General features: G+C 28.5%; 1 protein-coding gene across 1 annotated transcript; it reads right to left on the reverse strand.

Moving 5' to 3' along the window:
• Positions 325-1,444, reverse strand: LOC109335321. The gene is made up of 3 exons (XM_019571458.1): positions 1,079-1,444; positions 517-630; positions 325-456 (listed from the first exon to the last, which is right to left on the reverse strand). Exons 1-2 carry the CDS (start codon positions 1,232-1,234, stop codon positions 523-525), a joined length of 264 nt encoding a protein of 87 aa, XP_019427003.1. The 5' UTR covers positions 1,235-1,444; the 3' UTR covers positions 325-456; positions 517-522.

Consider the following 16,221-nt stretch of genomic DNA (forward strand, 5'->3'; position numbering starts at 1 on the left):
GTCACAGTTGCATTTGTTGTTATTATTGTAGTTGTGATATGGATTATGATTATTGCGGTGTAAATTATTTTGTGATTAAAAAATATCTTTTAATTCTATATGATTCGATATAGCCAAAATGTAGTCTAATGCATTTCACATCATTATACTTCGGTGTCATACCATAATTGTAGTGTGATGCAATTAGGATTTTCACCCTCATATTATAAGTGCATCATGTCCTATGGTAAACAATGACTATGCATCATTCAGAGTTATTGTGTGAAGCATTCGGCATTAAAGGGAAAAATCAAATCTAAGATGATGAGACATAAAGCATTGGAAAACAAACATTGAATACCCCTTATATATCAAGTATTCTTCAACCCATAATTATCGAAAAAGAAAAGAGGGAAGACTAGAATTTATAAATATCTGAAACACAATCGTTGGGGATCCAAAAACAAAAGATTGGGGACACTGATTGACTCGAAATATGGAACAGGACATTGTTGAAGACATGTGATCCGTGTGTAGGGTGTCCTAAGAGCTCTTTAATTCGTCGATAGCATTGTTGTTGGACCTCAAATTCCTCCACAGATATCTCCCACTTGCCATATCAACAAAAACCCAGAATCCATTTTGAACCATCTGAACACCCAAACAAACATTATCATGTTGAACAAGCAAAGATTGAAACAAAACAAAGGGGTAGTAGGGTAGGGTGTTCTTCTAATTGTCTATCTATACTTCTTATCATAGGTTTTAAGTAAGGTAACCAAGCTCCGATTTTTTTTGTTAGTACGAAGGATATTCTCTCATCCTAAAGGTAAGAAACTAATTTCTATTGGGTGTGTAGCTACCTCTCCCGACAACCTTGACATTTTGATATTTCTGCGATTTAACGATACTAGACCACCAACACCTTGTTGACAGTTGAAGTTTCGATTTACCATCTTTGTATTAACAATGAAGATTTTAATTTTGATTTTTATAAACTTTTGATTGATAAATAAGGAGGTAAACAAGAAAAAATTATCAAATACCTAAGAATTAAGAATAATCATGGTGTATTTTAGAAACATGATTATGAGGGTACCTTTTTCATATCAAAACCTTCCTTCTTGTCATCTTTCTCCAAAGCTGAGCCACCGGAAGCCAAGTCAATCTCCGGCGTGGAACGCACCGTCCTCCATGCAAAATAACCAGCCAACACGGCGGAGAAGAACACCAAGATGAACCTTAAAGGACACATATCTCAAAAAAAAACCAACAACAATAACCAGAAAAAATGACCAGTTTTTTTTTGGTTTTGCAGCAATGAAAGAGAACCCAATAGAGAACAAGTGTAATAGAATAATGGGGTTTGGTAGTTTATTATTTAGAACAGACAAAGAGGGAGAAGGTGAAGATTTTTGAGAAAAGAAGACAGAGTCAATAATAAGAAAAGGAAAAACCAAAAGCAGCAAAGTGCACGTTGTTTTGTTTGGAATAGAAAGAAAATTGTCAAATACTTCATTAATTTGTATGACTTTCAAGGTTTTAATTAATTTTAATCTATCTCATGCTTCCATTTTTTGTTTTAGGGTCACTATTAAATTTTTTTATACTAAATATAGAAAAATCTTTTAAGTCTAATTCTTGAATTATATTGGACTTTGTGTTTAATATTCATATACGAGAGTTGGTTACACAATAAAAAAAATAAATAAATAAATACTAGTACGTTACCTGCTCATTCTAAGTGATATCCTCACTAAATTGTATAATTTATTTTATAGCTTAAAGGTTATTTAGTTATTTAATTAATTATTGAATAAGAGACAAATTTTATTTATTGTTTTGTTGTTGTTTCTCACAAGATAACTTTTTGCTCATATGTGTTCCTATGAGTAATATGAAATTAAGGCTATGTAATTCTTTAGAAAATTGTTTATTAGTTGACTATTTTAATTAAGAGCAGAAGCGGTATAACACAATCATTCAAATGAAGAATTGAAGAAAATAAATCATCATTAAGGACCTTTTATCCCCTTGAGGTGATTAGTCATTTTTACATTTGTTTTTTAAAGTAAAATATTTATTTATTTATTATATTCAACATTTATTAGAGATAAATAATTTTTGCTATGATTATTGTTGCTTTCAATAATTAACTTAGTTGAGAGAAATACTTTTAATTTTTTATTAGGAATTAAATCAAAAGAATAGAAATATCATTATACAATCATTCGAAGATAATATAAAGACGAGAAGTGATACAATAATCCTTCTCCTTTTATATTTAACTCATAAATTAGATGCTTAATAAATGATAGTAACAAATTTCATATGGAAATTTTGTTCCAAAGCAAATGATTTTGTTAATTTTTATTTTTAATTATAGTAAGAAGTTGCGGTTATTTTTAATTAATAGTAATATTTATTTAATTATAGAAAAAAGTATGCTAATTTGTTGCTATAAAAAGAAATTATGTTTTATTCCTGATATTTTTTCTAAGATCATCATTTATTAATTGTTCATTATTATTAAGTGACATTTGTTACTACTTGATGTTAAATAAATTTATTTTATATAGAAAATTATACTTTATTTGCTATTTAATACTTAATCATAATATTTATGATTAAAACAACATTAACATAAAAAAGGAAGGTTAAAACAAGAAACATGTCATATTTGAGTTGGGATCCTCTTCATTAATAAATGCAAGTATTATAAAAACAAGGACAAAAATAAAATAGGAAAATAGTTTTACCATTCTCCATATAATGAAATAAAAATTATGCCATAAAAAACACAAATAAAAACAGGTATTTACCTCTCCATTAATAAAGAGAATTCTTGTTAGTCAGATTCTTTGGGCAAGGAATTGACTTCATAGAGCATAATGAGAGTACATATTCTATCGTAAAAAAATGTGTTACTTCATGTGTCATTTATTATGATTGGTTGGAAAAAATATATTTAAATTAAAAGTTTAATAATTAAATGTTTTTATAACCAATCGAATGTGACGACACATGAATTGATACATTTTGTAGGATAGAATATAATGTATGTTAGAACATTTCCTTGATTAATTATATTTTATAAAAAAAAATTAAATATATAATATTTATATACTATATTTTTGACCAATATTTATTTATTTTATATCAAATTCCGAAAATATTTTTTATTAAATAAAAAATGTGTAACAATCTTAGTGTTTATACAGTTAATTATATCACTTATATTTTATTTATATAATTTACTTAAAAGAAAACAAAGGGATCAGTTTGGCTTTCAACTTCAAGAACCTTATTTTTTTAATTTTTAATTTTATTTTTGAAAATAAATACATATTTATTTTGTTTAAAGTATATTTTGTGTAAAACAACTGTTTTAATTTTTTATGAGGTAGATAAAATTAGGTATTTACAATCCATAATTAGTACAGACGTGAATATGTTAAGATTGTAGAATTGTCAAAATTAATAGAAATCTCATTATCATCTCAAGTGTCAAATTTCTGGAATGAGGACCATAACCATTGGCTTTGAGAATGATATGATTAAAATGTCAAAAAAGTGGTTGCTTCTTCCACCAATTACTGTCCTTTTCATATTGGAGCATAATTTTTTGATAGAAGATGATGATCTGAATAAAAATAGAATAATGTAATGTTCCTTGCAATTGAAGGAAAGCACCAAAATAAGTAAAGGAAAGGAAAAAAAATATGAATTAATTGTATAATTAGGTGTGAGACAGCACCACTAGTTGGAGATTAATTTTATCTTGTAAATTTAGTTAAGATCTTCTCTATTAATAGATAGGCAAATGCTTCAAAAAATAAAGGAAAATGCAATTTATAATAACATATATATCATTTTGATTATGATGAAATTACACTTTTGCTACTAAAAACAAGTACAAAAACATACATTTGTCCCTCGGTCAATGAAAATCATTCATATTCTCAAGATTCACACTGCCTTGCAAAGTTGACCAAATTTGAGGAGAAGTTGTAGTCCTCCACAACTTGGAAAAAGGAAAAAAAACATAAAGATTTAGATTTTAAATGTTTTCAATATATATTTCTATTTCTATAACCAATCTCCTTAAGATATTTATTATCACGATAGAAAAAGATATTTATAATAAATAGTGGCCTATCAAAAAAATAGATCATTGCTTATAAACATCAAATAAATAGATGTGCCAAACAAAGTCATAAATTTCTTTACACAATTGGCCTATCACTACTTAATTTTTTAAATGAAAATTAAAGCCATAAAATATGTCAAAAACATAAGATTTAAATAAAGTAAAAAGTCATCTCAATTGTTGTTTAGATTTTAATATTTTCTTAGATATAGCTTGTTCAATTAAAATAAAATATTAAAATTTAGGTCAACGGGTATGGGAAGCCACATCACATCAAGTTAAACTAAAGAATTTAAAATTTATGCACTGATATTATACAGTTTTTTATATTATCGACATACCATTTATCATTGGTTTGTATTACTTTTGTTTAAAAGTCAATAGTAGTTAATATATGAATGGTAGATGATTTGTTGAAAGTGTAAAAAACACTTACAATATAATTGTATACATATTAAATCCTAAACTAAATTGGAGTTTGAATTTTTAAAAGAGTGTAAAATCTATTCAATATCATTATAAAGATTTATACATAGGTATTGTATCATTTATTATTCTTTAGATTACTTTTTTTTCTGAAAAGTCAACACTGACTAAACATCAATAATAGACAATGTAGTGACAATGCATAAAATTCATACAATCTCAACCATACATTTTTCTCTCTTTTTCAAATAAGAAACACTTTTTTGAGGCATTTATTAAACTCTACTCATCTTAAGAGTTCCAATATTAAAGAATCACTTTTCCTTTAGTTAATAGTAATAATATTTTCACAGCACTTTTCTTAATATCAAAGTATTAAAAGTTTAGGTGAGTTAGATTTGAAGTTTATAGTTTTATTATAAAAGATGCATGCCCCTTTATTTCCTCTAGGTCAAAGACTTTCCTATAAAAAAATTGATGACAAGATTTTTGCTAAAGGTAGGAATGAAACCGCGTTAAGAGATAAAGGTAAGGGCATACATGGCAATAGATTTAGTAAATTTTCTACATCTACAACAATTTCACTCCACATGTTAATATAATATTAATATTAACATTTTTAATTCCAAAAAATATAAATACAACATAGAATAAACTATATTCATATTTCTAGAAAGCAAATTAAATTGAGGAAAAGATTTGTTAATATATGTATTTTTATATATTTTCATTATATTATTCACCATTCATATTTAATCATCATGACTCTTAGAAAACTAACAGAAATAAATGATAAAAAATATAATGATTATATATTAACATTTACACTAATCTTATGTACATATTATACTTAATACATAATTTTTTATACTATCAGTATATAAATTTTACATTCGAAACTTCTTTAACCTCCTCATTGTTCTCATAAATTTCTTCATTTTCCTCAAAAAGAGGAATAAATGAATTATTCTTCTCTTATTGGAACTTCTTTTACCTTTCATGTTTCTTTCTCAACCTGCTTATATTCCTTAATCTTAACACCTCACTACAATGGAAGTATTTTATAATATTAGACAAAATGGAGAAATGAATAGATAAGAAAATATTATTTAGGAAACCATCTTCTAATTAAGCAATGAAAAAACCCTTAGTATTCACATGATTAGAAAGAGATATGTGACACATGACATGCATGATAAGAAAGAGAAATATGATAAAAGTTTAATGAACATGTTAACACAAGTAAAGTTAAGAGACTAAAGTTTTACATTAAAAATAATTAGATTATATTTATTAAAGTGATTTTTTATTGTGATTAGCTCTAGCATACACTAGTATGCAAAGTCATAGCCATAACACTTCAACTCTCACATTTCATATTAAAGATAAAATAAATAGATTTTCTTCTACAAACTAGCTTGCAGTTGTGAACTTGTAGCTATCAAGGTAACTAAAATCTTGTAGTTGTGTAAGTAGTTTCATTAAAAGTCGAAAATGAAAAAAGCAAAACAAAACCCTAGCATAGTAAAAAGATGGGAAAAATGAAAGTGAAATATAAAATGTAAAATGTAAAAGTTTGTTATAATGGAATGGAATTCAGATTTCCTACTCCTAAATGATTAAAACCAAAAATGGACCCAAAACAATGGGCTCAAAACCCAAAATGAAATTATAATTAAAAACTCTTAAATTAACAAATACAATCTTCACTTTAACATACGTTTTCTATTTCTATAATGCCCAAAATGACATTGGTGCCAAATATGATATGAAAATGGTAATAGATTTAATCAGACCAAATAATCTCAAATTAACTCATTTTAGGAAGTCTAATAAATTCTAAAACGTTAAATCATGTCAAACAAAGTCAATTATGTACCAAGAATTATCAATCATGATAAAATAATATTATGAATAGTGTGTAATATATTGCTTATGAATGATTACATAATAACGAAGATATTAGTATTAAAATAGTACTCTCACTAATTGCATAACCCAAATTATACCCTTAATTTATGTAATTGAAACTAACTATTAAAATCAAAGGTAAAAAAGTTAGTTTTTTATTATGTGAACTAAAAGTAAATGTCTCAAATTGTACTAATGGTCATAATTGTTTCTCAACTAAAAGCAGAAATTAATATACAACTTTGAGAGGTAACTACACTATTAAATTCTCAAGTAAATTTTCATTAATAACATTGAAGAGAATTAATTTAATTAATTGAAATAGAATTAATAGTAAAATGATTGTATTTGCCATTAACTGTTTTCCGCTTAGAAAAATGGAAGAGGTGATACTAACGTTTTTAAATGCTTCACAATTTGGAGAAAAAAAAGTAAGATATGACATGAGTTGTAACTGTACTATTAATTTCACAAATTAATATTTTTCTAGTAAATCATTTTTTGAATAATTAATATGGTTAAAAGAAAAGAGAAACATTGTCATGATCAGTCTTGTGTCTCAAGAGATAACAAATGTAATATTAATAAACAACAATCACTTATTTACTCAGTTTGAGAGGAAAAAAATATGATTGAAACACTAAATCGTGTTGCTAGTGTCGACAATGAACCCAACACGTGTCACTAGCATGACACATGTCAGACAAGAATTGGCTAGCTAGGTGATGACCACCAAACAAGTCTACATGTCAATGATTTGATCTATCGATCATCAACAGCGAATGAACGAAGAGTCAAGACATGCCATTGGCATAAAAAACATTAGCCACTCAGCGCCTGACTCATGGAATGACACATTTAATTTTCAGAAACTGGTGGTTGATAACTTTTTTTAGATGAAACACTTTTTGATGCTTGTTGATTCTTCTGGCGACTGTGGCTTGGCTCAGATCCGAAGGCACAAAATCTACGCGAAATTCGAGGCAATTGTTTTGGCTTTGGTTGGTTTTTTTTACTTCTGATTAGTTCTCTTTCTTTTTTCTCCCCCAAATTTTAATTTCTAGCTGATATTTATAGGATGTTTCGTAACATATGTATTAAATATTGAATTAAAAATGTTATTTACTAAAACAAAATTACCGATAACCAAAGGTTTTATAGTGATTTCTGAAACTAATGAATTGATTAAAACAAAACTATTGCTAACCAAAAAGTTTATACTATAATTAATAATACAATAGTCAAATGGGTTAAAATTTGTTCATAGAAATCTAGAAACGTTTTTTCATCATAGAAATATTTTTACAGATAATATTTACAAAAAAAAACTTTTGTAGGATAATAATATTTCATTTAATTTCAAAAATTACCAGAAAACAAATTTTCGACAAACAAATCTTTATTTAATTTAGAGTTAATTATACTGACACTCCCTAAGTTTTCGTGAAATTATACAAATTACCCCTGACTTTTCTACACCTACACAAACCTCCCATTGTTTTTATACTTTCATTACACTGACAAGTCCTGCATGAGAAATAAGTGTAATCTTTTAAACAAAAAATGTGATAAATGCAATTAAGTTAAACAAAACATGTATATTGTGAGAAAAATCCAAATAATATATAAATTAATGTATCTTTATTATTTTTTGTTACAAAATGCATCAACAATTCTAAAAAGATATTGTTTAAATCACTTTTATACTATATCGTAACGAACCAAAAATAATAAAGATGTATCGACTCATATATTATTTGGATTTGTCTCCACAATATATCATATTTTGTTTAACTTAATTGCATTTATCACATTTTTTGTTCACAAAATTACACTTATTTCTCATGCAGGAGTGGTCAGTGTAATAAAGTATAAAAATGAGGGGTTCGTGTAGGTGTAGAAAAGTGAGGGGTGGTTTGTGTAATTTCACTAAAACTCGGGGGTGTCAGTGTAATTTAGTCTTTAATTTATTCTATAAAATCCAAAAAATTATTGTGATACTCATAAATTGATAAAAACAATTATTTAACTATATAAAACCAAAAAATTAATCAGAATACCCTTCCAACTTTTTGTTTGTTGTTTATTTATTTATTTTTAAAAATTATATATTTGCTATGTAAAAAATGGTCCAACAAAATTTGGCATTCACATTTACTAATTAATGCTATTTTTGTGGTTGAACACCTACAAAATCTATTTGCGTAGATATAATATGAGGAATGTGTTTTTTCAGTTACGTAAATGTTAGCAATGTGTACCAAAAATTTTGGACCAAAAAACCTTATATGCTTTATTAAAAGATGTTTTAATGAAATGCGTGTTTTTGTAAATTAATTTTCTTTCACCTCACACTCCTAAACTTCAATCTCACTCCTCATTTTATTGATTCTCAAATTTCTAAACCCTAACATTCTCTCCTCATCTGAAACCACCTTAATCCCATGTGTCGCCCTTATCAATCTTCCGCCCAGCCGTCAGGACCACCACCTTCGATCATATCACACCACCATTACACTTTTATCATTATCGCCATTAAGCACCAATGACCACTATTCTCTCGCCTAACCGCTAAGAGTCACCACCTTTGCCCAACCATCAGAAAACTCGAGGATAATATTGAGGACAAGTTTACTACTACTATTCCTAAAGCACAAAACTAAGTACAATAGGTGCAAAACAACATTAACAAATAAATGTTCACAAAATTAAGCACAATTGATGTAAAACAATATTGTTTAAATTCATTTTCACAAAACTAAGTTGTAGATGCAAAACTAAGCACATTTTGTTTACATTTGGACTTCAATTAATGAAGTTAAATAAAACACTATCAATTACTTAGGAGATTGAGAACTCAAAAATGAGCCTTTTTTCCTTTTGTTTGGACAATTTCTTGAGTCATGATTCGTTCCACCACAATTAGGAAAGTGACAACGACGTGACTTTTTTGCAACTTCAACTCTCCATTTTGGTCTTGATCCTTTTGAACGATCTTTTATCTTAGAAGTGATGAGATTTTCAACATCACAATCATCATCATCTCTAACATCATTTTCCAAATCAAATGTTTGTTTTGGAAAACCCGACATGTTTTTTACCAACTCATTGACTCACTCTAATTCTTTAGTAGCTACTACAATTCGATCTTTTGTCTTCAAATTTTCAACTTCTAGGCATTGCATTATAGACCGAAACTTCTAGACATTTTACCAACTCATTGTCTCAAATAGTATATTTATACAATATCCCACAAAATTCAAATTCTCTACAAGAACAATGAATTAATTCTTAATCTTCCTCTTTTATCAGACTTACAAACCGACCTTGATGCAATATCCAAGGAGACCAAGCTTGACTATGATGGTCTTGAAGGCATGCGTGGCTCAATGACTAGAGCACAGGTAAAAAACATTGCCAAGATGCTCAATTGTATCATGGTCCATGGTTCTTAACGAGCCAAAAATGGACTAGACCATGCGCATGAGACAGGCCAAGGGCCTGGCCAATGTGCCAAATCCGACTGTGGCACGATGTCAGGTGCATTAGGCACCAAGCCTCACCGAGGCACATGCTTGTGCGCATCAGACGCATCTGACCGAGACAAAGGGCTTGGCGCCTCATGTGCTAAGCCAAAAGCTGGGCTAAACTGGCCAGGCCAGGATTTCTGATCATGGTGTATGCGCCTAGCGTGCCAAGCCTGGCATTGGGGTAACCTGATTGAGTCAGGCCAAGCCAATACTTTTGGTGTGGGTCATTTTTTATTTTAATAATAATTGTATGAGCCAAGTTTGGACCAACACTTGCATATTTAAAATTAGATTTTATTTAATAAATCTGCCAAGAAATAATGAATATTTTAAAAAATGGCTCGTGGTTCTTAAAACAAGCTTGAAAGTGTAACCAACACTTTAATGCTTGGATCAACTTTTATTTTTCATGAACCGACGACATTCTCACTTTGTATATTGTTACTCGACAGGTAAATAAAGACTAATAGAGTTGTTGGAGAGGAAATGCTAATGGGATTTATGATTATGACCGTGAGTGAGTTAAATGGAGTATTAATGGTGACTTTACACCATGTTTGGACTGTTAGAGCATAGTTCAGGTGGACACAATTCATCAAATAGCATTCTAAGTTAAATTCAGAGCTATTAGAGATGAGTTGCTCGAGGGAATCTCAAAGTGCATGTTGGAGTCCTTAATGTGATCATTAATGGTGGTTTAACACCACATTTTAGCCGTTGGGGTCTTGACTTGTTGAACAAAAACATCCCAACGACATCCTAGGCTATTTAGCTCACAAAGAAACTTCATTTGGCCGAGAGAATTTATACTCTTGAGGATGGCATATGCTCATTAATTCTAGGTTGTGGGACACATTTAAGGGTGACTTAATTCATATTTCACCATGTGTTCATAGAAGAATCAATTCTAATCGTGGAGTATAAGTGGGTAAAGGAATTCTATGCCTTCTACATTCATTCTTCAACTATAGAGCTTTAACTTGAAGTTAAAACAAGAATTTCACCATGTGATTCATGTCTTAAATCATGACATCAATGAGGCAATGGATCCTATATTATTCACTTCACCAAGCTGTAGATTCACAAGCATCAACAAGAATCATATGCTTTCTTCCTTAAGTTTAATGTCTTTGATTCTAGTCTTGATTGTAATTAGGCGCATGTTACCCAAATTAAGCATGTGTAGGAATAGCCTTTGTGTAAAATGGTATCCTATGTTGGATCACCATGAATTAGGCCTTTAATGTCTTGTCTATTCTTAACTGTGGGAGCCAAGTTTCGCTTGCCTGTGTATGTATGTTTTTCACCATGAAATAAACAAGTTAAGTTGAGTATAAATCATAATGAATTGAGTATTAATTCCTTGTGAGAACAATGTGCATTCTCCAAACCTTCTTGGCCGAACCAAGATTAAAAGTTCTTGTGGCGAACATCACCTAGGCTTATCAACACCTCAAGTATTATGGTGCCCTATCACCTCAAATCTAATTCATATTCTTTTATCTTACTTAATCAATTTCACTGTTTACTCATTCATAAAAGGCTCAATTCAACCGTGAGTTGGCCAATACCAACCAATATAGATCGCGCATAAGAACCTTCCAAAAAAGGTTCACATCAAGTGGCATTAGAGAACCTAATGAATTGAATTGTTTTTTATTCAAGTTCGGCTCATTTATTTAACGAGCTCAATTTTTAACTTAACTTGTTTCGTTCATGAAAAAAGTTTATCGAACTAAATAATGAATCGAGTTTCAAAGAAATCTTGAATTGGTTTAGTTCATTTTGAACTCTACACTCATTCATCTTTAATTTATAGTGGAAAGACATGTTAACAATATTAAGCTTTCACAATTATGGTTCACGGTCTCCACAATTTAGGAAAAATATATATCATTGAATAATATAATTCATTATCAAATATTCTTTTATCATAATATAAAGAAAATGATTATATTGGAGTTCTCTAAACATTCCAAAATACTTTAAAAACATCATTTATGGGTCAAATCATGATCAATGAAACACTATCACTCTCATTCTCATAATTATTCTTAAAAAAAAAATATGAGTTAACTTCACTGATAATATGTAAACTTTACTACATCATGTTTTAACCATCATAAATATACTAATTCTAAAGTCTAGAATCACAAGTTTTTCATAAAAATAAGTAAGAGAAAATGTATTATTATCATAAACATGAACCGTAAGATAATTCATAAAAATATTGTTTCTCTCTTGGCCCGTTTCATTAAGAGTACATGATAGAGATAATATTGTACTCCGTTGTTGGGAAAATTGAATACTACATCCTTAATTTATAGGGTGTGTTAGGCGTTTCTATTAGACACTTTCTTTCGTGAAACATGACTTTCAAACATGGAAAATGAAAATTGTTTAATTCTATTTAATATTCATTCAAATAGAAAAAATATCATAATAAATATATTTCTTTCATAAATTATCAAATGTGATTTAAGTGCATCCTTAACTTTTAAATCAATATATGGGACACAATTCTTAAAATGAGTAGGTGATATATAAGACTTACTTCTCAACCTTTTAAAAATAAATAAAATGTTCAACTCAATTTTAATTTTAACACCAAACAATGGAGATGTACATTTTTTTTATCAGCCAAAGAAATTTAAGGGTAGAGAACCCACTTCACAAAAGAGAAATAAAAACTATGATAGCGAGCATTAAGAGGGTTCCAAGAGTGAAGAGAGATTAAATTCATTATCCCATCTAGGTTGAAGGTAAAATTCTCAAAAATAACTTTTTTCCTCATCAACCATAAGGACATCCACTGTTGTTTAGTCTTTTTCTCCATCCAGAGCATATTCATATGAGAAAAGAAATTGCTCTTAACATCATTGGAGATAGTAGAAGCAAGACCAAACCAAGAGTAAAGTTTTTGCCAAACACCATAAGATTTATCACAAGTGAAAAACAAATGGTCTATGGATTTGTCCATGACATCACAAAACACACACCTTGTTGAATCTTGATCACATAGGACTCCGCGTCTAGCAAGATTTAATCTTGTTGGCACACCATCTAAGGACATTCTCCACACTATGTATCTCATCTTTGATGGAACATTACAAGCCCACAACCCTTTAAAGTAGTCAACTTCACTATTACTATCAACACTTTGAAGAACATAATTAACTTTACAAACCGAGTAGAAACCACTAGTGTCATGAAACCAAACCCACCCATCTTCAAGGTCTTGTAATTCTTGCTTCCAGCACTTTGAGAAGGTGTACATTATTCACACTACAAAAATTTCAACACGTTTCTCAGATTGGAGTCCTTCACAGAACTTCCCTAGATTGATCAAATCAATAGTTCGTTCAACAATAAATATTATTATTTTATTTTATATATTAAACAAAAATTCTTTTGTATAAATGTGTTCAACACTAGTCTTTGAATATATGCCTCTATCTTCTTATAAGGACACGTTTTGAAGATGATAATATTTTTTACCATTATTTTAATTGCATGTAGGGTCCTCACGGTTTCGTGCTGCCACATCTTGTTCTCACATCTCATCTCTTAAAGTTTATATTAATTTATATACTTCTTGTTTTTCATTGATTAGAAAAGTAAAACCTAAAACTAAATATATATTAACGACCGATAAAAAAACAAAGATTCATACAATAATATACATTTTGGGACAAAAGATGATGTGTTCCTTACTCTTATATCAGATGAATGCATGCATGTTTTACTCATCTGGATATGGGTTTAGAATTCTGTCACAACCTTATCACTTTACTTTCTTATAAGTTTTGAATTTTCTAAACTTTGGCTATGTTTGTATATTACACTTGGTGCTTTGGGCTAAGAGAATTCAATTATGTTTTGTGTATGATAAATAATATATAATTTTTTTTCTCCTTTTTATTTATTTAATTTGTAATTTTTTATATGTATAAATATAAAAGATAAAAAATAAACTAGAGATAAGCCAAGGCTAAGTTTTGGCTTGGCATACTTTTTCATGGTGCTGCCTAGTGTTATGACATTTTTTTCTTTAAAATTTGAGTTGATTGGACAAACATTGTTTTAAACTGCTTTACAATATGTTTGGTTGTAAAGGAAAATGGAAGAAAATAAAAGAGAGGGGAAAAGGAAATGGAAGGAAATAAAAGAGATAGAAAAAAAGTTTCAGGAATGAAAAGCAGTAGAAAATAAGTAAAAAATAAATTGTTAATTTAAAATGAAAATTGGAATGAAAATTAATTAATTGTTTAGTTTGAAAGACATTAGATCGTGCCTGTTGGACATGATCATTTATTCATATTTTTATTTTTATTTTTATTATTTAACACCCTATAAAATATCTTTAGTCAAATTAAACTAACGAAAAGAGTATAATATATTCTACACAAGTCAGAGGATATGATGACAAGACATCATGTGGCAAGAAGTCATAGTTTGAATAAATGAATAAATGTTACACACGTTTTGTAATTGCCAACATTGAAGTCCAAAAATATGAGAAACGTCTAGAATTGTCTTTTTCTAATACTAAATTTGGCATATGACATCAACAAATATGTTGATCTAGAAATATAAAGTCATGTTAGATCATTAGGACAATTAAAAAATTAAGGGTACGATTCATGAAATCGATACTATTAGAAGAAGTAATCATGTTCCAAAAAAGATTGATTATTTGCTCAAATAGATGAAGATATTCTTGGGAGTACAAATTTTTGACATATGATAAGGATATATTACCCAATGAAATTCTATTCCCAACAATAGCTAATGTGGTTATATACATTGCTTCTATGGCTTGGGATTGGGGCTAAGTTAACCTTGGTGGCTGTATTTGTGATATTAGGGAAGCTCCATGTAAAAGTATAATCATCCTCTATGAAAAAAAAATATACTACCAACTTATTTTCAAATATAGAGTCACATTTATTTCATTGGTGTAAAAAAAGTACCAAGTTTAGAACCTTACAGTTCACAAATAATATTATTTTCTAGAGGCATATCATGTTTAAGCTGCGAATATGAAGATCATAGTTAAGATAACTTTCTCAGGGTTTATATTATGAATGAAACAAGTGTTAATTCGTTTATTTAGCTTAGAAAATATATCTATTGTAAATCATGTTAAGTACCATATGACTATTTCATTATTCAGACAATTTGATTCATTATATTACTCCACGTTTGTCTAGACAATTTATATTTTGTAGTGTATTTTTAAGACTAAAATTGTAACTTTAATAAAAATTAAAGGTTATAAATGTCATTGTCCTTTAATTTTTTAGTGCATTTTCTCATAACTTGTCTCTCCAATAATGAAGAAGAATCTAACTAGTCTCTTTGGATGTCCAAATTGGATATACAACAAATGAAGTTGGAGAGATATTTGTCTAAGTGCATGACTTATGTTCTTAATAGGTAATGATTGAAATTCAAAAAATCTAAATGTCTATTAGACTTGTCACATAAAAAACTTTGTATAAAACACTTTGAACCTTGTCTCTTTGTTTGTTGTAGTTTTTACTAAGATTTTAAATATGAGTCTATGATTGTTACAAATAACTAAATATTAATTTTTAGAATTGTCAAAACCAATTACAACTACAATTATAACTGCATTTTCGGCACTTACCCAAAATATTTCATAATATCCTATAAATGAATAAAGAACTAACCTATGTGGGAATGTTTTTTCCAGCAAGTGTTGTATTCAAGAATCTAACTTTTAATATTTTGGTCTTTCTGAAAATTTAATGGGGTTAACACCATCTTAGTTAGTTTGGTAAAAGATATATTAACTTTATTTGATTTTTAAATTATTAATCATTTTCGTATTATACCTTTATCATTTATTTTTCTCACTTTATCATTTCATCTAGTGCTTATTATTAGATTTATTAGCCAGAAGATTTGTATGATCATTCTTTATAAGAGAATTTACATTTTCTATGCATCATTTTATAAACTCGGTTATTACAATAACATATTTTCCAGCACCTAAAAAACACATGAAAAAAATATATGCACTAATATATAACAGTTTTTTATATTATTACTGTATCATTCATATTTATTATCATTAACTTTTTAATAAAAGTAATACAAAGAGACGGTACATGATAAACTAACGTGTATAAATCTTTACATTGAGAGTGCATAAATATTAAGAAAGATAGCCTCTTAAGATATCCCTATATATATATA

Source organism: Lupinus angustifolius, chromosome LG20 (assembly GCF_001865875.1).
Source record: "Lupinus angustifolius cultivar Tanjil chromosome LG20, LupAngTanjil_v1.0, whole genome shotgun sequence".
Classification (NCBI taxonomy): domain Eukaryota; kingdom Viridiplantae; phylum Streptophyta; class Magnoliopsida; order Fabales; family Fabaceae; genus Lupinus; species Lupinus angustifolius.

Excerpts from the sequence above, each read along its gene's own strand:
- LOC109335321 (XM_019571458.1), bottom strand. The coding sequence starts at position 1,234 with ATGTGTCCTTTAAGGTTCATCTTGGTGTTCTTCTCCGCCGTGTTGGCT. Across the intron at positions 631-1,078 it reads AAGGTTTTGATATGAAAAAG|ATGGTTCAAAATGGATTCTG; the intron begins GTACCCTCATAA and ends TTGGGTGTTCAG.